Genomic DNA, 24,152 nt, shown 5'->3' with positions numbered 1-24,152 from the left:
TTCTTAACTATAGGAAACAAACAGGGTTGCTGGAGGGGAGGTGTGTGGGTGGATGGGGTAATTAGGTGATGGGCATTAAGGAGGGCACATGATGTGATGAGCACTGGGTGATGAATTATTGAACTCTACATCTGGAACTAATGATGTACTATATGTTGGCTAATTGAAATTAAAAAAAAAATCTCACCTGGGAGTAGGGTTGTGGGGTGTTAGCTTGTGCTTTGCCCTCAGCTTTCCTTTTGCTCCCTAATTGATGGCATCAGCAAAGCAGTTTAAAAATGTGATCAAAATAAAAGAATTGAAGTGGTCATCATGGGAAAAATCTGAGCCATGTTGCTGTTTGATACTGTTTTTATTTGAATTACATATGAAGGTAGAGATAGGAAACCATACTTTTTTTCAGTAATTATAAGTATTAAAGACCTTGAACTGATTTGAAAATACCTAAGGACCTAGAATTGAAAATGTCTCTGAGTTGGCACTCAGCCCTTATTTTTTACTTATACACTCTTAGAATAGCGACCTTGGTTTTATTTCTCAGATTAAATATAATAAATGAAGGCATTGAGAAGTGAAGAAATTTCTAGGTGATTTCCTCTGACAACAGGTGTGACAGCTGAGCTTGGGAGTGATGAGGGGATGGCAAAGCTACTAACAAAGGCAGAATTTAACAAGCACAGCAGTTTTGGACCATTTATGACAGGTGTTAAATTGTACCACCCACCTCTACAGTATCATAGAATAGCACAACATCAAAGGAAGGTTACATTTTATTGAGAATACTCAGTTCAATCACAGAAAAAAGTTCTATATATTATTCTTTTAATGGTAGAAATAACATTTAAAAATCATTTATAGGGTGCTTTAGATTTTATGAAAAATAAACTTACATATAGTATCTTATTTATTAAGAAATCCAGGTTAATATACATTAGAATAATATTGTCCATTTGGTGAGGAGAAGTAACCAAGGAAGGATTTCTGTAGAACACAGAAGACAAGACATACTTCGGGTTCCATCTCCAATCTGTGATGCTTGCTGTCTAGAAACCTGCCAGCACTGTTCTTCCCTTTAACTCCGTGCTTTCTGCTTTGCTTCTTAAGTTTTTGTGCCTACACCCATCTGATATTAAACCCACTGAAGCAGGAGGGCTAGGTTCTTGCCTCACAGAGTCAAAGAATGAATCTCCCAGACAATAAAATGATAGAGTTTTATTAAGCAAGGATACAGAAAGAGCTCTCATGAGTGAGAGGGATCTGGACAGGGTTGCCAACATGGGTCTCCGCTGACAGTCTTTTATTTAGAGCTGACCAAGGAGCTTGTGGTCTTAACATTCTTATGACATCTTGGTTTGAGTAAGGACTGGTGATAACATCTTTAATGGCTTACTTCTTTTCTAGGGTCTGGTTATTCTTTGTTGGTCATAGGTGACTGTCATAAAAAAAGACACCCTCCCCCTGAAACCTAGGGCAAGGTGGTCTGTTTTGTTCCCTTAGCTCTTGTTTCCTTACACCTCCACATTTTTGGAATTTCTGTGAACCTGACCACATAGCTCCCTACTTATCTCTCCCAATCTAGCCCTGCCGTTACTCACCACTACCAGACCAGCAGTCCTATTTGTGGCTGGCTTCTCCTCTTGGCAGCTCAGGGAAAACTCTCTGGAGAGTCAAGTTTTGCCTTTTCCAGAAGATGCAGCCCCTCCCAGTGGGTCCTGAGCAGCCCTGCTCTGTGGATTTAAGGAGCTTACTTCTTTCTTCTCTCTCATCACTCATCCCTTTAAGTTACTCTCCAACTTAGCAAGGACTTATGTTCAGAATTTGCTTCTTTTTTAAGCTTTATCTTTAGCTATGAAAATGGGTGAACTTACCAATTTTATTTCTATATTGTCACTGGGATGCCACTTTTCAATATCTGGCATCTTTCCTGTGGCTAACAGTAGGGTGAAATTTTCCAGTGACAGCATCTGCCTCTTACTCGTCTGTGGAAGGAGTTACAATGTTCTTCATCAGTCCATGGCTTGAGTCTCAGTAATAGCACTGTTCTTGAAGTGGTATTTTGGTTTTGGTTCCCCCCACAGTCCCAAATCATGGCAAATACACACACACATGCACACACACTCTAATTATTCTACAAATTATCTATTGGGGCTTGGGGTCTCTTTTCTTTTACCCCTACATTCAGACAAGTACACAAAGAATGGTTATACTTTCTTCAAATAATCACAATTTTCCTCTGGCCTTTATTTATTTCCACATAGAAGCCAAATGTATTAAATTTTTATTTCCTCCTCTGAAATTTCATGCTTCTAAAGCATGAGAGTTTTAGCCAGGAAATGATTTTAAGGCCAGTGGAATACTACATGAGCAAAGAAGAGTAACAGACAAGTTTCCTTTATTTTGGAAATGCAAAGCTGCTTATTTGACATTTATAATTTATACCCTACTTATTTCTAAAAAGATTTGAGATGGTGTGCCTGGGTGGCTCAGTCTGTTGGGTGTCTGACTCTTGATCTCAGCTCAGGTTTTGATCTCAGAGTCGTGAGTTCAAGCCCCATGCCCAGTGTGGAGCCCACTTAAAAAAAAAAAGATTGAAAAAAAGATTTGAGATGGCATACAGTAAAACAAGCACACAGGAAGGAGGGAGGGAGAGCAGGGATTCTGTGTGGTAAGGCAAGATAGGCAAAATTCAGTTGCAGTAATTTATTGGCACCTTTGGCTTACTTACAAAGACATTGTAGTTTGTGCCCTGAGTACCTGTCCTGGCAATTTAACTTCTAGAAATTGATTACCACTCAAAAACTAATGATATATTGTATGGTGACTAACATAACATAATAAAATAAAATAAAAAAAAAGAAATTGATTACAATGACCTGCAGCTTGGAAAGGCAATCCCAGCAAGAGGCTTGCTAGATATCTATAGAAGAACAAGTTATTACCTTAGCACAAAGCTCTCAAACTTGTATTGTTTTCTGAGTTTTGTATTCTGCCATTCTTTTTAATACATTATTTTATCTCTCTACTTATAAAAGTTGTACCTACAGCAAGACTCTTCACACAGGACTAAGTTATTACAAACACTAGTTAGTGGGATAATCCTTGTGCACATTAAAGAAGGAAAAGGGACAGTTGGAAAGCATTAGCATTTGTTGGTGTGTCATGTTATTCTGTCACTTGACAGTATTAACTCCATGGCTCTTAAAATCAGGGACCAATAATTCTACTGGTACCTGCTACAGAAGATCATCTTTTTAAATGCATCCCTGAGTTCTGGGCTCCGGAAGGCATATATAAAGGGGTCAATGACTGCATTGCACATGATCAACATGCCATTCACCTGGAAGAGGGACATGTAGCAGGCACAGTAAGGGTTATTTGGGCAAAACGTCATTAACAGGACATGAAGGACAAAGGGGGCCCAACAGAAGATGAAGACCCCAAGCAGGATGGTCAGCGTGATGGCCCCTTTCATGTTGGCTCTGGGAAGGGTCAAGATCTTCCTGGCATGGGAACGGGCAAGCAAGAACATGTGCACATAAAGGCACAGGATAAAGACCAACATCAGAGGGAACAGCGACGTGAAGGTGATCACTGTAGGGATGTGATGAGAGAAGATCACCATGGTAATGGCACTGCCTGTGCAGCCAGTCCAGGTGACTATTAGGACAACAGTGGCACGGCGCATGGTCACAATGCTGTGGTATTGCAGAGCATGGAAGATTGTGAGGTAGCGGTCAGCTGCTATCATGGACAGGCTGAAAATGGAGCCAAGGAGGGAGAGGATGAACAGGGAGTCGATAATATCATCTGCTGTGGTTTCAAAATTGCCACGAGGCTTGAGATAACCCATGTTTCTGAACATGATCAGGATGTTTTCCAGGATCTTATATAGGCTGCCCAACATATCAGAAATGGCCAAGCTGCAAATGAAAAAGTACATGGGTGACTGGAGATTCTTATTCTTGATCACAGCCAGAAGGACCATCAGATTTTCCAAAACCCCGATAATGGATATTATAAAAAATATCTCTTCTGGCAAAACCACATGAGGACAGTCTGAATTATTTCTTCCCGTATCATTGATGTTTTCATATAGATTGATAATGTGCTTCATTTCTCCCACTAGTGGTTAAGACAAGGGTGTTACTTTGACTTGACAGAATGCTTGATTGATCTTCAGAATATTTTCTTCTTTGTAGTACTTGCTGGAAGTCTGAGGTAAAAACCACCAGGCCACCTAAAGAATATATAGCAACATCAGTTGCAAAATAGTCTAAATAAAATAAAAACTAAGTCACGTTATCTTTAAGAAAGCTCTATTGCTTCTATGAAATATGATGGTGTAGTATTTAAATAAAGCAGTTTACTGGACCCTCATTTTAACTTCTCTACATCTTTAGTGAAATTTTAAGCCCAGAGATAAAAATAAAGATTGTCCTTTGTCCTCTCCCTTTTCTACACCCCATCCTTCTTCTCATGAATCCAACTGTGTGTGAGATAGATTAAATGAGATAGATTAAAATGAAAAAAAGAAGTAAAAGAAATGAAAGGCATGTGTAGAAAAAGGAAACACACAACTACCCTTCTCTGATTTGGAGGTGGTGCCTGGATTCAGTGAATTAATGAGATGTTTAGGTCCTTTCTATTTTGCTATTTGTCTTTCTGGATCAGTGCTGACCCTACAGCTAATGACATAATGGCAATAGTATTGATGTACCATCCCCAAAATATGTGTTATTATTTCTGTTTCAAAGATAGAACTCACAAAAGTGGTATTTCTGGAGACTCCCAATAATTTCAAAGTGTTGGAGTTGAATTATGGCCCCAGAAGATCCAGTTTTCCTCAAGCAGAAGGGGCTGAGTAGATCATAATTGAACAACTCTGAGAAGTCTGCTTCTGGTGAGAGCTTGTGGAATTTTTACTGTTTTAGTTTCCAGATGGCTGGATACAGGCAGTTTTATGAACTGTGTAAAATTTGCCTTTGCTGAGGTGGTGGTTTTAAAGGTATGATCACAGATTTTTTTATACTTTTCCCTTCAAGAGATGGAGTTTAATTACCCTTCACTTGAGTGTGTGGGAAGTCAGTGACCATGTTGTAAGGTGGTCCTGGGGAGAGTGAATCTGGGAGTGTAGATTCTTTTTTTTTTAAGATTTTATTTATTTATTTGTCAGAGAGAGAGACAGACAGCATAAGAAGGGAGAGGGGCAGAGAGAGAGAATGAGAAGCAGACTCCCCACTGAGTAGGGAACCTGATGCAGGGATCCATCCAGGGCCCTGGGATCATGACCCAAGCTGAAGGCAACCGCTTAACCTACTGAGCCACCCAGGCATCCCTAGGAATGTAGCTTTTGATCAAAAGTTCACAAGGCACACATTACTATATTATAGTGACGTTTCTCCTAGAAAGGAACTAATTTCATTATGAAAGACTGAGATCAGAGGTCAAGTATTAAGGTGAAAGTTTATGAGTTAGGTAGATCAATGTTAAGAAAGTAGTGAAGTGACAGGTGATAGCAACTGATAAGGTTCTACCTAGGCTAACCACCTTGTCTCTGTTTGCCTGGGACTGAGAGGTCAGTGTCCCTGGCATCTTCCTCAGCCCCAGGCAAACCAGGATGCTTAGTCACACTAGTTCCACCTACTTAGGCCCTGGGAAGTCTGTATCCTGTCAGTGTGCACTCATGTGTCTACATCTGTTGGAGAGGGTGGGGCCAATGATGGTTAATTTTATGTGTCAACTTGATTGGGCCCCAGGTGGCCTATATTTGTCAAACATTACTCTGGGTATATCTGTGAAGGTGTTTTCAGGTGAAATTAACACTTGAATCAGTAGACTGATTAAAGCAAGTTGCCTTCCCCAGCAGGCCTTATCTAATCTGTTGAAGGCCTGAATAGAATAAAAAGCCTCCCATGAGTAAGGGGGAACTCCTTCTGCCTGACTGCTGAGATGGGTCATTGGTCTTTTCCTGCCTCTGGACTCAAACAGAAACATCAGCTCTTCTTGGGTCTTGAGGCTGCAGGCTTCCTGACTGGAACTACACCATCAGGTCTCCTGGGTCTCCAGCTTGTGGACTGTAGATCTTGAAACTTCTCAGGCTCTATAATAGTGTGAGCCTATTTCTTATAACTGCTTTCTTTATCTATCTATCATCATCAGCTATCTATCATCTATCATTTATCATCTATCTATCATCTGTCTATATCTATCATCTTCTGTTGGTTCTGCTTCTCTGGAGAACCAAGTAATGCAGGGCCCAAGGTTGTGTCCACCATGAACTGCCTATGGAGATGCTGTCTGGAAAGAGACTTCTGTCTTCTACCTGAGTGCATTAAGTGTGATCAAACTTGGTATATATATTCATTTTTTTTAAATTAAAGTGTTGTTGACATACAATATTATATTAGTTCCAGGTGTACAGCATAGTGATTCAACATTTATATATATACAAGGCAATTACTACAATAAATCTAATTACAGTAACAGTTGTTACATATTACTGACTATATTCCCTATGCTGTACATTGTATCCTTGTGTCTTATTTAGTTTATGAATGGAAGTTTGTACCTTGTAGCCCATTTTCCCTATTACTCCCCTTCCCCTCTGTCAGCCACCAGATTATTCTCTGTATCTGTTTTGTTTCGTCTGTTTGTTTTTTCAGATTCCATACGTAAGTGAAATCGTACAGTATTTGTCTTTCTTTGTCTGATTTATTTCACTTAGCATAATGCCTCCTAGGCCCATCCATTTTGTCACAAACAGCAAGATTTCATTCTTTTTTTATGGCTGAGTAAGATTGTATTCTCTCTCTCTCTCTTTCTGCTACATCTTTATCCATTCATCTATTGATGGGCACTTAGGTTGCTTTTGTATCTTGGCTATTGCAAATAATGCTGCAATGAACATAGGAGTACATGTATCTTTTCAAATTAGTGTTTTCATTTTCTTCAGATAAATACCAAGAGTGGAACTGCTGGATCATATGGTACTATTATTTTTAATTTTTTGAGGAAACTCCATAATGTTTTCCATAGTAGCTGCACTGTTTTGTATTCCCATCAACAGTTCAGGAGTGTTCCTTTTTCTTCACATCCTTGTTAACATTTGTTATTTCTTTTTTTTTTTTTTCACACTAGCCATTCTGTGAGGTGTGAGGTGATAACTCATTGTGGTTTTTATTTGCATTATCCTGATGATTAGTGATGTTGAGCAGTTTTTCATGTGTCATTTGATCATCTGCATGTCTTCTTTGGACAAAAGTCTATTCAGGTCCTCTGCCAAATTTTTAATTGGATCGTTTGCTTTTCCATATTGAGTTATGTGAGTTCTTTATATATTTTGGATATTAATGCCTTTTGGTTACATCATTTGCAAATATCTTCTCCCATTCAGTAGGTTGCCTTTTCCTTTTGTTGATGGTTTCCTTTGCTGTGCAAAAGCCTTTTCATTTGATGTAGTTCCATTTGTTTATTTTTGCTTTTTTGTCCTAGCCCTAGAAGACAGATCAAAAAAAATATTGTTTAGACCAATGTCTAAGGGCTTGCTGTCTAATTTTCTTCTGACAGTTTTATGGTTTCTATTCTTATGTGTAAGTCTTTAATTTATTTTGAGTTTATTTTCGTAAATGGTATAAGAAAGTAGTCCAGTTTCATTCTTTTACATATAGCTGTCCAGTATTCCCAATACCATTTATTAAAGAAACTTTATTTTTCACACTGTATATTCTTGCCTCCTTTGTCAAAGATTAACTGATTCATATAAGTGTGGGTTTATTTTTGGACTCTGTTCTGAGTTCCATTGATCTGTGTGTCTTTTGTGCGTGTGTGTCAGTACCATAGTATTTTGATTACTATCATTTTGTAGTATGGTTTGAAATCAGAAAGTGTGATAACTCCAGCTTTGTGCTTTCTCAAGATTGCTTTGGCTATTTGGGTCTTTTTGTATTTCCATACAAACTTTAGGATTCTTTGTTCTAGTTCTGTGAAAATTGCTGTTGGTATTTTGATAGGGATTGTGTTGAATCTGTAGATTGCTTTAGGTAGCATAGACATTTTAATAATATTAATTCTTCTAATCCATGAGCATGATATATTGGTATGTTCTTTCATCATGGTATATTCTTTTATCTATGTTTCATAGTTTTCAGAACATAGGTCTTTCACCTCATTGATTAAATTTATTCTGGTTTTTTTTTAAGATTTTATTTATTTGATAAAGAGAGACACAGCGTGAGAGGGAACACAAGCAGGGGGACTGGAAGAGGGAGAAACAGGCTTCCTGCAGAGCAGGGAGCCCGATATGGAGCTTGATCCCAGGACCCTGGGATCACGACCTGAACCGAAGGTAGATGTCTAATGACTGAGCCACCCAGGTGCCCCCAGGTATTTTTTTTATACAATTTTGAATGACATTGTTTACTTCATTTCTCTTTCTGATAGTTTATTAGTGTATAGAAATACCACAGGTTTATGTATATTAATTTTGTATCCTGCAACATTACTGGATTAATTTATTAGTTCTAATATTTTTTGATGGAGTCTTTAGGGATGTATATATGTAGGGATATATATATATATATCATCTGAAATAGTGACAGTTTTACTATTTTTTCAATTTGGATGTCTTTTATTTCTATTTCTTCTCTCATTGCTGTAACTAGGCTTCTCAATACTATGTTCAATAAAAGTGGCAGGACTGGATATTCTTGTTTTGTGGTATCTGATCTTAGGGGAAAAGCTTTCAGCTTTTCACCATTGAATATGACATTAGCTGTGGGTTTGTGATATGGCATTCTCTTCTATATCCACTTTGTTGAGAGTTTTTAATCATAAAATGAATATTGAATTTGATAAGATGCTTTTTCTGCATCTATTGAGATGATCATATAATTTTTATTTTTATTTTTATTAATGTGGTAAATCACTTTGGCTGATTTGTGAATGTTGGACCATTCTTGCATCCTTGGAATAAATCCCACTTGGTCATGTTGTATGATCCTTTTATTGTATAGTTGAAGTAGGTTTGCTAATATTTTGTTAAGGATTTCTGTATCAATGTTCATCAGGGATATTGGCCTATAATTTTCTTTCTTTGTGATGTCTTCAGTTTTGGTATCAGGATAATACTGGCCCCATAGAATGAGTTTGGAAGCATTCTTCCTTCTTCAATTTTTTGGAATAGTTTGAGAAGAATAGGTATTAATTCTTCTTTAAATGTTTGGTAGAATTCACCTTTGAAGTTATTGGTAGTTTTTTTTTAAATTACTGATTCCATTTCATTACTAGTTATCAGTCTGTTCAGTTTTTCTATCTCTTCTTGATTCAGTCTTGAAAGATTGCACATTTCTAGGAATATATCCATTTCTTCTAGGTCATCCCACTTGTTGGCATATAACCGTTCACAATAGTCTCTTATGATCTTTAGTATTTTTGTGGTATCACTTGTAATGTCTCCTTTTTCATTTCTGGTTTTATTTGAGTCCTCTCTTTTTTCTTGATGAGTCTAGCTAAAGGTTTACCAATTTTGTTTCTCTTTATTATTTCCTTTCTTCTACTAACATTGGGCTTTGTTTTTCTTTTTCTAATTTCTTTAGGTATAAGGATAGACTTTATTTGAGATTTTTCTTGTTTCTTGAGATAGGTCTGTATCACTATAAACTTTCCTCTTAGAACTGCTTTTGCTGCATCCCATAGATTTTTGAACTGTTGTGTTTCCATTTTCATCTGCTTCAAGGTATTTTTTTATTTCCTTTTTTATTTTTTCATTGACACATTTGTTGTTAAGTAGCATGTTGTTTAACCTTCACATGTTTGTTTTCTTCTTGTAATTGGTTTCTAGTTTCATACCACTGTGGTCAGAAAAGATGCTTGATATGATTTCAATCTTAAATTTACCAGGACTTGTTTTGTAGCCTAACATGAGGTCTATTCTGGAGAATGTTCTATGTGCATTTGAAAAGAATGTGTATTCTGCTAGTTTTAGATGGAATGCTCTGTATATATTGATTACACCTGGTTTAATGGGTTGTTTAAGGCCAATGTTTCCTTATTGAATTTTTTGTCTGGATGATTTATCTATTGATGTAACTGGGTTGTTAAAGTCACTTATTATTATTGTACTGCTGTCAATTTCTCCCTTTATGTCTGTTAATATTTGCTTTATTTATTTAGATGTCCCTATGTTGAGCACATAGACATTTACAAGTGTTATATCCTCTTGTTGGATTCATCCCTTTATCGTAATGTAAAAATCTTCTTTGTCTCTTGTTACACTCTTTGGTTTAAACTCTATTTAGTCTAATATAAGTATTGCTATCCCAGCTTTCTTTCTGTTTCAGTTTGCATGGAATATATTTTCCATCCCTTCACTTTCAGTCTCTGTGTGTCTTTAGATCTGAAGTGAGTCTCCTCTATGTAGTATGCATAGATATTGTTTTGTTTATCCATTCAGTCACCCTATGTGTTTTGATTGGAACACTTAGTCTATATACATTTACTCCATCAAGATAAAAAAACTTCTGCATGGCAAAGGACACAGTCAACAAAACTAAAAGGCAACCTAGGGAATGGGAGAAGATATTTGCAAATGACATAACAGATAAAGGGTTGGTATCCAAGATCTATAAAGAACTTCTCAAACTCAACACCCAAAAAACAAAAAAATCCAGTCAAGAAATGTGCAGAAGGCATGAACAGACACTTCTCCAAATAATACATACAAATGTTTTCTTTTCATTCTTTCTCATGCTTCTTCTGTGTTTTTTTTTACCTACTTATCATTTCAACCAGATGTTTAATACAACATATTCCACAGTAACTTTTTAACTTGAACTTTTTCACACATGTACTTTTTTCTTTTATAGATAGATAGATAGATAGATAGATAGATAGATAGATAGATATAAGCTTCAATGTAGTCCTTTTTTCCTTATTCAATACTACCTTTATATATATAACAGTTTTAATTTCCCTGTATCTCTGGGAAGTAGTGTTCTCTAACAAAGAGAACAAAATACACCCAGGAAGAGCTGAAACACTCTCCCTTGCCCACATAGAGGGATTATAGCCATGTTCCCTGCACGCCCCCGCCTTTTTTGTTGTTGTTTTTTTGGGAGGTATTTTCTGTGGGTTTTGTATGTTTGTTTTTATTTTTGTACTTTATAAATCTTATTCTTGGGTTTCATTTTGCCTGGGTTTTTTTGGTGGTGGCTTCCAATTGCTCTGAACTTTCCCAGGGTGCACCTTGTCTGGATTGTGGTTGATAGTTTTGACTGTACATCCCCTCAACCACAACTCAACAGAATAACTAGGAGGAGGAACTCTCAACAAAGAAAAGTCCTAGAGACAATGGCCTCTCCTGCAGAAATAATGGATATGGATATAAGCAAGATGTCAGATATAGACTTCAGGGTAACAGTTATGAAGACAATAGCTAGACTGGAGAAAAACATTAACAGCAACATAGATTCTCTAAGGGCAGAAATGAGAGCTAATCAGGCCAAACTTAAAAATGCTATAAATGAGATGCAATGTAAATGAGATTATCTAAAAGCCAGGGTAAATGAGGCAGAAGAACTAATTAGTGATCTAGAAGACAAACTAATGGAAAAGAAGGAAAAAGAGGAGGCCTGGAACAAACAGCTTAAAATCCATGAAAACAAAGAGAAATAAATGATGCCATTAAATGTTCCAATGTCAGAATTATTGGGATCCCTGAGGGGGTGGAGAGAGAGAGGACTAGAAGATATATTTGAGCAAATCATAGCTGAGAACTTCCCTAATCTGGAGAATGAAACAACCATTCATGTCCTAGAGGCAGAGAGGACCCCTCCCAAGATCAAGGGGAACAGAACCAATACCCCAGCATGTAATATTAAAACTCGCAAACTTAAAACCAAGGAAATAATCTTAAGAGCAGATAGGGGGAAGAGATTCCTTACATACAGAGGGAGGAGCATCAGAATAATGTCAGACCTATCCACAGAGACCTGGCAAGCCAGAAAGGCCTGGCAAGACATATTCAGGGTACTAAATGAGAAGAACATGCAGGCAAAAATACTTTATCTGGCAAGGCTGTCATTTAGAATGGATGGAGAGATGCAGAGCTTCCAGAACCGGCAGAAACTGAAAGAATGTGTGACCACTGTGCCAGCCCTGCAAGAAATATTAAGGAAGGTTCTATAAAAGGAGAGAGACCCCGAGTAATATAGACCAGAAATTTACAGAGACAATCTATAGAATCAAGGACTTCACAGGCAATATGATGACAATTAATTAATATCTTTCAATAATCACCCTCAATGTGAAGAGCCTAAATGTTCCTATAAAATGGCACAGGGTTGCAGATTGGATAAAAGACAGGACCTATCTATATACTGTCTAAAAGAGACTCATTTTGAACCTAAAGATACATCCAGGCTGAAAGTGAAGGAATGGAGAGCCATCTTTCATGCTAACAGACCTTGAAAGAAAGCTGGGGTAGCAATTTTCATATCAGACAAATTAGATTTTAAGCTAAAGACTGCAGTTAGAGACACAGAAGAATGCTATATCATTCTTAAATGGTCTATCCAACAAGAAGAGCTAACAATTGTAAATATCTATACCACCAACATGGGAGCAGCCAACTACATAAGCCTACTGTTAACCAAAATAGTCATATTGATAATAACATGTTAATAGTAGGAGACCTTAACACTCCACTCTCAGCAATGGACAGATCATCTAAGCAGAAAATCAACAAAGAAACAAGAGCTTTAACTGACACACTGGACCAGATGGACCTCATAGATATATACAGAACATTCAACTCTAAAACAAGAGAATACTCATTCTTCTTGAGCACACATGGAACTTTTTCCAGAATAGACCATATACTGGGTCACAAATCGGGTCCACCGATATCCACCAAAAGATTGATATTATTCCTTGCATATTTACAGACCACAGTGCTTTGAAATCGGAACTCAATCACAAGAAAAAGTTTGGAAGAAATTCAAACACTTGGAAGTTAAAGACCACTCTGCTCAAGAATGTTTGGGTCAACCAGGAAATCAAAGAAGAACTTAAACAACTCATGGAAACCAACGAGAGCAAAAACATATGAATCAAAAACCTATGGGATGCTGCAAAGGTGGTCCTGAGGGGGAACTACATAGCCATTCAAGGGTCACTCAAAAAAATAAAAAAATCCCGGGTACACAAACTATCTTTACACCTTTGAAAACTGGAGAATCAACAACAAATTAAGCCTAACCCATGCACGAGAAGGGAAATAATTAAGATTAGAGCAGAGATCAATGAATTAGAAACCAGAAATATAGGAGAACATATCAATGAAACTAGAAACTGTTTTTTGAAAGAATTCACAAGATTGATAAACCTCTGTCCAGACTTATCCAAAAGAAAAGAGAAAAGACCCAAATTAATGAAATTATGACTGAAAGGGGAGAGAACACAACTAACATCAAGCAAATAGAAACAATTACCAGAAATTATTATCAAAACTATATGCCAATAAATTAAGCAACTTGGAAGAAATGGATGCATTTCTGGAAACCTAGAAACTACCAACACTGAAACAGGAATAAATTGATAACTTGAATAGACCAATAACCAGTAATGAGATTGCAGCAGTGATCAAAAACCTCCTAAAAATCATGAATCCAGGGCCTGATGGATTCCCTGCGGAATTGTACCAAACATTCAAAGAAGAAATAATACCTATTCTACTGAAGCTGTTTCAAAAAATAGAAACAGAAGGAAAGCTTCCAGACTCATTCTATGAGGCCAGCATTACCTTGATCCCCAAATCAGGCAAAGACCCCATCAGAAAAGAGAATCTCAGACCAATATCCCTGATGAATATGGATGCCAAAATTCTCAACAAGATCCTAGCTAATAGCATCCAACAGTACAGTAAAACGATCATCCACTACGACCAAGTGGGATTTATCCCGGGATGCAAATGTGGTTCAACATTCACAAATCAATCAGTGTGATAGAACACATTAATAAGAGGAGAGAGAAGAACCATATGGTCCTCTCAATGGATGCAGAAAAAGCATTTGACAAAATACAGCATCCTTTCCTGATTAAAACTCTTCAGACTATAGGGATAGAGGGACCATTCCTCAAGTTCATAAACTCCATTTATGAAAAACCCACAGTGAACATAAGTCTCAATGGGGAAAAGCTGAGAGCCTTTCCCTTAAGATCAGGAACACTACAAGGATGCCCACTCTCACCACTATACTTCAACATAGTACTAGAAGTCCTAGCAACAGCAATCAGACAACAAAAAGAAATAAAGTGTATTCAAATTGGCAAAGAAGAAGTCAAACTCTTTCTCTTCACAGATGACATAATATTTTATGTGGAAAACCCAAAAGACTCCAACCCCAAATTACTAGAACTCATACAATAATTCAGTAATGTGGCAGGATACAAAATCAATGCACAGAAATCAGTTGCTTTCTTATACACTAACAATGCAACTGTAGAAAGAGAAATTAGGGAACCGATTCCATTTACAAAAGCATCAAAAACCATAAGATACCTTGGAATAAACCTAACCAAAGAGGTAAAGGATCTATACTCTAGGAACTACAGAACACTCATGAAAGAAATTGAAGACACAAAAAGATGGGAAAACATTCCATGCTCATGGATCAGAAGAATAAACATTGTTAAAATGTCTATGCTGCTCCGAGCAATCTATACTTTCAATGTCATCCCAATCAAAATACCAATGGAATTTTCAAAGTGTTGGAACAATCCTAAAATTTGTATGGAATCAGAAAGGACCTGGAATCTCCAAAGAAATGTTGAAAAAGAAAAACAAAGCTGGGGCATCATGTTGCCCGATTTCAAACTATATTACAAAGCAGTGATCACCAAGACAGCATGGTATTGGCACAAAAACAGACACATAGACCAATGGAACAGAATAGAGAGCCCAGATATGGACCCTCAACTCTATGGTCAAATAATCTTCGACAAAGCAGGAAAAAATATCCAACGGTAAAAAGATAGTAAATCGTGCTGGGAAAATTGGGCAGCTATATACAGAATAAGGAAACTCGACCATTCTCTTACACCACACACAAAGAAAAACTAAAAATGGATGAAAGATTTCAATGTGAGACAGGAATCCATCAAAATCCTAGAGGAGAACATAGGCAGTAAACTCTTTGATTTCAGCCACAGCAACTTCTTTCAAGACAGGTCTCTATGGGCAAGGGAAGCAAAAGCAAATATGAATTTTTGGGACTTCATCAAGATAAAAAGCTCTGCACAGAAAAGGAAACAGTCAATAAAACAAGGAGGCAACCCACGGAATGGGAGAAGATATTTGCAAATAACACTAGAGACAAAGGGCTGGTATCCAAGATCTATAAAGAACTTCTCAAACTCAATACCAAAAAACAAATGATCAAGTAAAAAAATGGGCAGAAGACATGAACAGACACTTCTCCAAAGAAGTTATATAAATGGCTAACAGACACATGAAAAAAATGTTTATCATCGTTAACCATCAGGGAAATTCAAATCAAAACCACATTGAGATATCAGTTAGAATGGAAAAAATTGACAAAGGAGGAAACAACTAATGTTGGAGAGGTTGTGGAGAAAGAGAAACCCTCTTACACTGTTGGTGGGAATGCAAGTTGGTATAGCCACTTTGGAAAACAGTGTGGAGATTCCTCAAAAAATAAAAAATAGAGCTACCCTATCACCCAACAATTGACCAATGGGTATTTACCCCAAAGATACAGATGTAGTGAAAAGAGGGGCCATATGCACCCCAATGTTCATAGCAGCAATGTCCACAATAACCAAACTGTGGAAAGAGCCGAGATGCCCTTCAACAGATGAATGGATAAAGAAGATGTGGTCCATATATACAATGGAATATTATGCAGCCATCAGAAAGGATGAATACCCAACTTTTGCATCAACATGGACTGGACTGGAGGAGATTATGCTAAATGAAATAAGTCAAGCAGAGAAAATCAATTATCATAGGGTTTCACTTATTTGTGGAACATAAGGAATAGCACAGAGGACATTAGGAGAAGGAAGGGAAAATGAAGGGGGTCAATTGGAGAGGGAGATGAACCATGAAAGACTATGGACTCCAAGAAAAAACTGAGGGTTTTAGAGGGGAGGGGGGTGGGGGATGGGTTAGCCCTGTGATGGGTATTAAGGAGGGCACGTATTGCATGGAGTACTGGGTGTATATGCAAACAATGAATTATGGAACACCACATTAAAAGTAATGATGTACTGTATGGTGACTAACATTACATAATAAAAAAATAAAATAAAATAAAAATAAATAAATAAATAATATTAAAAAAAGAAGACATACAAATAGCCAACAGACATATGAAAAAATGCTCTACATCACTTGCCATCAGGGAAATAAATCAAAACCACCATGAGATACCACCTTACACCTGTTAGAATAGCAAAAAATAAGAAGACAGGAATTAACAAATATTGGTGAGGATGTGGAGAAAGGGGAACCCTCTTACACTGGTGGTGGGAATGCAAGCTGGTACAGCCACTCTGGAAAACATTATGGAGTTTCCTTAAGAAGTTAAAAATAGAGCTATACTATGTCCCAGCAATTGTACTACTAGGTATTTACCCCGAAGATACAGAGGTAATGAAAAGAAGGGTCACATGCACCCCAATGTTCATAGCAGCAATGTCCACAATAGCCAAACTGTGGAAGGAGATGAGATGCCCTTCAAAGAAGATGTGGTTCATAAATACAATGGATTATTACTCAGCCATCAGAAAGGATGAATACCCACCATTTGCACAGACACGGATGGAACTGGAGGGTATTCTGCTAAGTGAAATAAGTCACACAGAGAAAGACAATTATCATATGGTTTCACTCACATGTGGAACATAAAGAATAGCTTGGAGGACCATAGCAGAATGGAGGGAAACTGAAGCGGGAAAAATCAGAGAGGGAGATGAACCATAAGAGACTATGGACTCCTGGAAACAAACTGAGGGTTTCAGAGGGGATGGGGATAGGGGAATGGGGAACCCAGGTGATGGGTATTGAGGAGGGCACGTGTTGTGATGAGCACGTATAACACCAAGTTATACGCAACTAATGATTCATTGAACAGTACATAAAAAACTAATGATGTACTATACAGGGGCTAACTGAACATAATAAAAAATAGAAAAATAAAAAAATAAAAATGAGCTAAAAAGTAAAACAATAAAAAAGTAATTATTGATAGATGTGTACTTTTTGCCATTTGTTAATTGTTTTCAGGTTGTTTTTGTAGTTCTTTTTTTCTTTTCCTGCTCTCTTTCCTTTATGATTTGGTGACTTTCCTTAGTGTTGTGTTTGTATTCATTTCTTTGCCTTTTGTGTATCTATTATGGATATTTGGTTTGTGGCTCCCATGAAGTTCATATATATATCCTATGTATATAGCAGTCTATTTCAAGTTGATGGTTACTTAAGTTCAAGTGCATTCTAAAAGCACTACATTTTTATCCCCCCTCGTTTTATGTTTTTGATGTCATAATTTACATCTTATTATTTTGTTTATACCTAAGTATTGTAGATCTAGATGATTGTAGAACTTTTCTCTTTTAACCTACATACTAGCTATATAGATGGTTGATCCACTACATTTACTCTATATTTACCTTTACCAGTGAATTTTTTTTCTTTCATAATTTTCTTATTTCTAGTTATGGCCTTTTCTTTTCTGTTTAAGGAAATCCCTTTAATATTTCTTATAAGGCTGGTTTAGCGGTGATGAAATTCTTTAGCTTCTTCTTGTGTGGAAAACTATTTCTCTTTCAATTCTGAGTGATAATCTTTCTAGGTATAGTATTCTTTGTTGTAAATTTTTTCATTTCTTCACTTGGAATATATCATGACACTCCCTTCTAGCTTGCAGTTTCTGCTGAAAAATTAGCTTATAGTCATTGGGGGATCCTTTGTATGTAACTAGTTGTTTTTCTCTTGCTGCTTTTAAGATTTGCTCTTTAACTGTTGACACTTTGACTATAATGTGCTTGGTATGGCTCCCTTTGGGTTCATTTTACTTAGGACACACTGTGATTCCTGAACTTGGATGTCTGTTTTCACCATCAGGTTTCCTTTACCTCTTTTTCTGAGATTTTGTCATCCTTTTGTTTGGAACATATTCCTCTATTTCCTTATTTTGTCTCTTTGTTCATTTCTATGTATTAGGTATATCAGTTATGACTGATTAGTTATGATTCCTGACCTTAAAGGAGTGAATTTATGCAGGTGACCTGTGAGGCTCAATAGCTCAAAGGCTTCTGGTCACTTGAACCAGGTGCCCTATGACTGACCCCTGTGTGGGTTGTGTGTACACTCTTGTTGTGGCTGGGTCACAATTAGTGCAGACTCACTGGTGTGTGGGGCTGTCCCCTGGCATGGCTGTCTGCAATGTCTTGCCATGGCTGCAACAAGCATGCTGGTAAGCAGGGTTGGCCCTTGGCCCTTCTAGCTGGAATGCTGTGGGTGCACTGGCGTGTAGGATAGGCTTCTGGTGCAGCTTGCTGTGAAATCTGACTGAGACTTTTGTAGGCATTCTGGTGTTCAGTGCTGGCTTCCCTGGATGGGGGTGCTTGGAGGAGCTCTGTTGCTTGCTGAGGGTACTTTCTGGACTGGTAGGACAGGGAGCCACTTGGGAGAAACTCTGATTCTGGCTGAGGGCACCCAGCAGGTGTGGTGGGGCCTTGAGCTACTTGGGATGGGCTCTGGTGAAGGCTGAGATCATCTGCTGACAGTGGTAGGGCAGTGAGCCATTTGGCAGAGGCCTAGGTCTGGCAGATGGGTTAAATGGGGCAAGTCCACAGGGGAATTCTGGGTCAGGATGAGCAGTGCTAGCACAGCAGGTGCCAGCACTAGAAAAAAATGAGTGCCCATCATTGCTTCTGTCCCTGGCGAATATTCCAATAGGTCCCTGGCTCTTCTGTCACAATCCTTAATATTTGTTGGGGGATCTCCGTGTATAACTCAGGTGTTTTTCAAACTGATGTCTCTGTGCTGAGTCTCAGAGCAAGTGAAATCATGGGCATGCCATCTAAGAGTGAAGTCTGGATTTCCTACTGCCTTCTGCATTTCCCAGACATAAGCCCTATGGTTTCAAAGTCAGATGTTATGGAGGCTCATCTTGCCAGAGCAGGTCCCTTGGACTGTAGAGCCTATTTGGGTTTTGGATTCTTTGCTCCACAGGGAGCGCCTCTATGGTTCTGATATACTTCCCACTTGTGGGTTACCATTCTGGGTGTGTGCATACTGACTAAACCACATCTCTGCCCCTTCTACCCATTTCAATGTGGCTTTTTCTTTATATCCTTAATTGTGTATGATCTGTTCTGCTAGTCTTCAGTTTGTTTTCAGAGATAGCTGTTCTACATATAGATTAGATTTTGGTGGGTCTGTGGGACATGGTGTGCTCAAGATCTTCCTACTTCACCATCTTGATCCAACATCCAGAGCCAATTTAATAAGATTTGGTTATATATTTTCAATCTTAAATGCATTTAATGGTAGAACTGAAAAAGAAAAAAATGTTGAAAGAGATTCTGCAACTTCTTAGGAAGAGGTGGTTCTGAAACCCAGCTTCAGCCAATGGACATTGATAATCTGCTGCTGCTAATCCTGTAAACCCAAGGAGGGTACTGAATGTGAATAGACATTTGAATTTGAAATAGTGTAGTCCATGGAGCCACCTTTAACAGGCGTTCAATCATCCATTGTTCCTGTGGATTCATGAACTGCTGCTAATCTGGTTGGTAAGGTCTACAGGTGGAGTGCAACTGCATTTAAAAAAATTTTTTTAATTAAATTCCAGTTAGTTAACATACAATGTATTATTATTTTCTGGTGTATGATATAGTGATTCAACAATTCCATACATCACCAGGTGCTCATCACAGCAAGTGTACTCCTTAACACCCATGACCTATTTAACACATGCCCCACCCACCTCCTTTTTCCTAACCATTGGTTTGTTCTCTATAGTTAAGAGTCCATTTTCTGGTCTCCTTCTCTCTCTGTCTTTTTTCCCTTTGCTCCTTTGTTTTCATACATTCCACATATGAGTGAAATCATATGGTATTTATCTTTCTCTGACTTATTTCACTTAGCATTATACTCTCTGACTCCAACCCAGTTGTTGCAAATGGCATGACCTCATTCATTTTTATGTCTGAGTAATATTCCATTATGGATATATATCACTTCTTCTTTATCCATTCAACAATAGATGGATACTTGGGTTGTTTACATAATTTGGCTATTGTAAATAATGGGACTTTAAACATAGGAGTGTGTGTATTCTTTGAATTAGTGTTCTTGTATTATTTGGGTGAAGACCCAGTAGTGTGATTGCTGGATCATAGGATAGTTCTGTTTTTAACTTTTTGAGGAAACTCCACACCATTTTCCAGAGTGGCTGCATCAATTTGCATTCCCACCAAAAGTGTGAGAGGGTTCCCCATCCTCACAAAAACCTGCTGTTTCTTGTGTTGTTGATTTTAGTCATTCTGACAGGGGTGAGGTGATATCTCATTGTAGTTTTGATTTATATTTCCCCGATGATGAGTGATGGTGAGCATCTTTTCATGTGTCTTCCTTGGCATCTGTATGTCTTCCTTGGAAAAATGTCTATTCATGTCTTCTGTCCATTTCTTAACTAGATTATTATTGTTTTGGTGTTGAGTTTTATACGTTCTTTATACATTTTGAATACTAACTCTTTATCAGATATGTCATTTGCAAATATCTCCTCCCATTCTGTAGGTTGCTTTTGACTTTTGTTAATTGTTTCCTTCACTGTGCAGAAGCTTCTTATTTTGATGAAGTCCCAGTAGTTTACTTTTGATTTCTTTACCTTGCCTCAGGAGACGTATCTAGAAAGAAGTTGCTATGGCCAATGACAAAGAAATTAATGCCTGTGTTCTCTTCTAGGGTTTTAATGGGATCTCCTGTCTCACATTTAGGTCATTATCTCATTTTGAATTTATTTTGTGTATGGTATAAGAAAATGATCCAGTTTCAATCTTTTGCATGTTGCTGTCTAGTTTTCTCAACACCATTTGTTGAAAAGACATTTTTTTCCTCATTGGATATTCCTTCCTGCTTTGTCAAAGATTAATTGACCATATAATTGTGGGTTTATTTCTGTGTTTTCTATTTGTTCTATTCATCTATGTGTCTGTTTTTGTGCCAGTATCATACTGTTTTGATCACTACAACTTTGTAATGTAACTTGTAGTCTGAAATTGTGATGCCTCTAGCTTTTCTTTTATTTTTCAAGATTGCTTTGGCTATTTAGGACCTTGTGGTTCCACACAAATTTTAAAATTGTTTGTTCTAGTTCTGTGAAAGATGCTATTGGTATTTTGATGGGAATTGCATTAAATGTGTAGATTGCTTTGGGTAATATAGACATTTTAACAATATTTGCTCTTCCAATGCATGAACATGGAATGTCTTTCCATTTTTTGTGTCATCTTCAAATTCTTTCATTAGTGTTTTATAATTTTCAGAGTATAGGTTTTTTACCTCTTGGTTATGTGTATTCCTGGGTGTCTTATTGTTTTTGGTGCAATTGTAAATGGAATTGATTCCTTAATTTCTCTTTCTTCAGTCACATTGTTACAGTGTATAGAAATGCAACTGATTTCTGTACATTGATTTTGTATCCTGTGACTTTACTGAATTTGCTTATCAATCCTAGCAGTTTTTCTGTAGAGTCTTTAGGGCTTTCTATGTATAATATCATGTTATCTGTAAATAGTGAAAGTTTTACTTCTTCCTTTCCAATTTGGATGCCTTTTATTTCTTTTTGTTGTCTGATTGCTGTGGCTAGGACTCCCAGTACCATGTTAAATAACAGTAGTGAGAGTGGACATCCCTGTCTTGTCCTGACCTTAGGGGAAAAGCTCTCAGTTTTTCCCCATTGAAGATGATATTAGCTGTGGGTTTTTCATATATGGCCTTTATTATGTTGAGGTATGTTTCCTCTCAACCTACTTAGTTGAGGATTTTTACCATGAATGGATGCTGTACTTTGTCAAATGTTTTTTCTGCATCTATTGATTTCTTTTATTAATGTGGTGTGTCACTTTCATTGATTTGTGAATATTGAATGACGCTTGCAATCCAGGAATAAATCCCACCATATTGTGGTGATTGACTTTTAAAAAAGTATTGTTGGATTTGATTTGCTAGTATTTTTTAAAGGATTTTTACATCTCTGTTCATCATGGATATTGGCCTGTAGTTCTCTTTTTCAGTGTGTCTTCATCTGGTTTTGGTATCAGAGTAATGAATTTGGAAGTTTTCCTTCCTTTTCTATTTTTTGGGATAGTTTGAGAATAGGTATTAACTCTTCTTTAAATGTTTGGTACAATTCACCTGTAAAGCCATCTGGTCCTGGATTTTTGTTTGTTGGAAGTTTTATTATTATTATTATTATTATTATTATTATTACTGATTCAATTTCTTTCCCAGTAATCAGTCTGTTCACATTTTCTATTTCTTCATGTTTCACTTTTGGTAGGTTATATGTTTCTAGGAATTTATCCATTTCTTCTAGGTTGTCCAATTTGTTACCATATAGTTTTTCATATTTTCTTACAATTGTTTGTATTTCTGTGGTGTTGTTTGTTATTTCTCCTCTAATTTGTGATTTTATTTATTTGGGTCCTTTCTCTTTCTTTTTTTGTTAAGTTTGGCTTTATCAATTTTATTTATTTTTTCAAAGAACCGGCTCATTTCATTAATGCCTGTGTTCTCTTTTCATTGATCTGTTGTATTGTTTTATTTTGTTTTGTTGTTGTTTCTATATAATTAATCTCTGCTGTAATCATTATTTCCTTCCTTCTGCTGGTTTTAGGCTTCATTTGTTGTTCTTTTTCTAGCCCCTTTAGGTGTAAGTTTATGTTGTTTATTTAAGATCTTTCTTGCTTCTTGAATTAGGCCTGTATTGCTATAAACTTCCCTCTTAAGATAGCTTTTTTTGCATTCCAAAGATTTTGGACCATTTTGTTTTAATTTTCATTTGTTTCCATGCAATTTTTTTATTTCTTTTTAATTTCCTGGTTGACCAATTCATTATTTAATAGCAAGTGTTGAACCTCCATGTATTTGTGGTCTTTCCACCTTTTTCCTCATGGTTGATTTCTAGTTTCCTAGTGTTGTGGTCAGAAAAGATGCATAATATGACTTCAATCTTCTTGAGTTGTTTTCATTTATGGGCTAATATGTGATCTATTCTGGAGAATGTTCCCTGTGCACTTGAAAAGAATGTGTATTCTACTGTTTTTGGATGGATTGTTCTGAATATATCTGTTAAATCTATCTGGTCCAGTGTGTCATTCCAAGCCATTGTTTCCTTATTGATTTTCTGCTTAGATATCTGTCCAGTGATGTAAGAGGGGTGTTAAAGTTCCCTACTATTGTATTATTATCAATGAGTTCCTTTATGTCTGTTATTAATTGCTTTATGTATTTGTGTGCTCTCACATTGGGTGCATAAGTATTTATAATTGTTAAATCTCGTTAGATTGTCCCCTTTGTTATTATATAGTACTCTTCTTTGTTTCTTGTTACAGTCTTTGTTTCAAAGTCTAGTTTTTCTGATATAAGTATTCCTACTCCAGCTTTCTTTTGACTTCCATTTGCATGATAAATATTTCTCCATCCCCTCACTTTCAATCTACAGGTGTCTTTATGACTAAAATGAGTCTCTTGTGGGCAGAATATAGATGGGTCTTGTTTTTTATTCATTCTGACACCCTGTGTCTTTTGATTGGAGCATTTAGTCCATTTACATTTAAAGTAATTTTTTTTTTAAAGATTTTATTTACTTGACAGAGAGAGAGACAGTGAGAGCAGGAACACAAGCAGTGGGAGTGGGAGAGGGAGAAGCAGGCTTCCCACCAAGCAGGGAGCCTAATGCAGGGCTTGATCCCAGAACCCTGGGATAATGACCTGAGCCGAAGGCAGAAGCTTAACGACTGAGCCACCCAGGAGCCCCTAAAGTAATTATTGATAGATATGTATTTACTGTCATTTTATTACTTGTTTTGTGGTTGCTTCTGGAGATTTTCTCTGACCC

The 24,152-nt window shown here is 37.1% G+C and overlaps 1 protein-coding gene across 1 annotated transcript in view; it reads right to left on the bottom strand.

The window, feature by feature from the left end:
• Positions 1 to 333: 333 nt before the first annotated feature.
• Positions 334 to 24,152, bottom strand: part of MC2R (melanocortin 2 receptor) — an 83,870-nt gene continuing 60,051 nt past the window's right edge. The window contains exon 2 of the mRNA XM_073888033.1: positions 334 to 4,237. Coding sequence (XP_073744134.1) covers positions 3,221 to 4,114 — 894 coding nt within the window. The 5' untranslated portion in view covers positions 4,115 to 4,237 and the 3' untranslated portion in view covers positions 334 to 3,220. The remainder of the gene's footprint in view (positions 4,238 to 24,152) is intronic.

This window comes from Callorhinus ursinus, unplaced genomic scaffold, assembly GCF_003265705.2.
Source record: "Callorhinus ursinus isolate GAN/ISIS: 27379988/994484 unplaced genomic scaffold, GSC_fseal_2.0 scaffold86, whole genome shotgun sequence".
NCBI classification, from domain to species: Eukaryota; Metazoa; Chordata; class Mammalia; order Carnivora; family Otariidae; genus Callorhinus; species Callorhinus ursinus.
The sequence above is the reverse complement of the archived record's forward strand: the minus strand, read 5'-3'. Positions and strand labels throughout refer to the sequence as shown.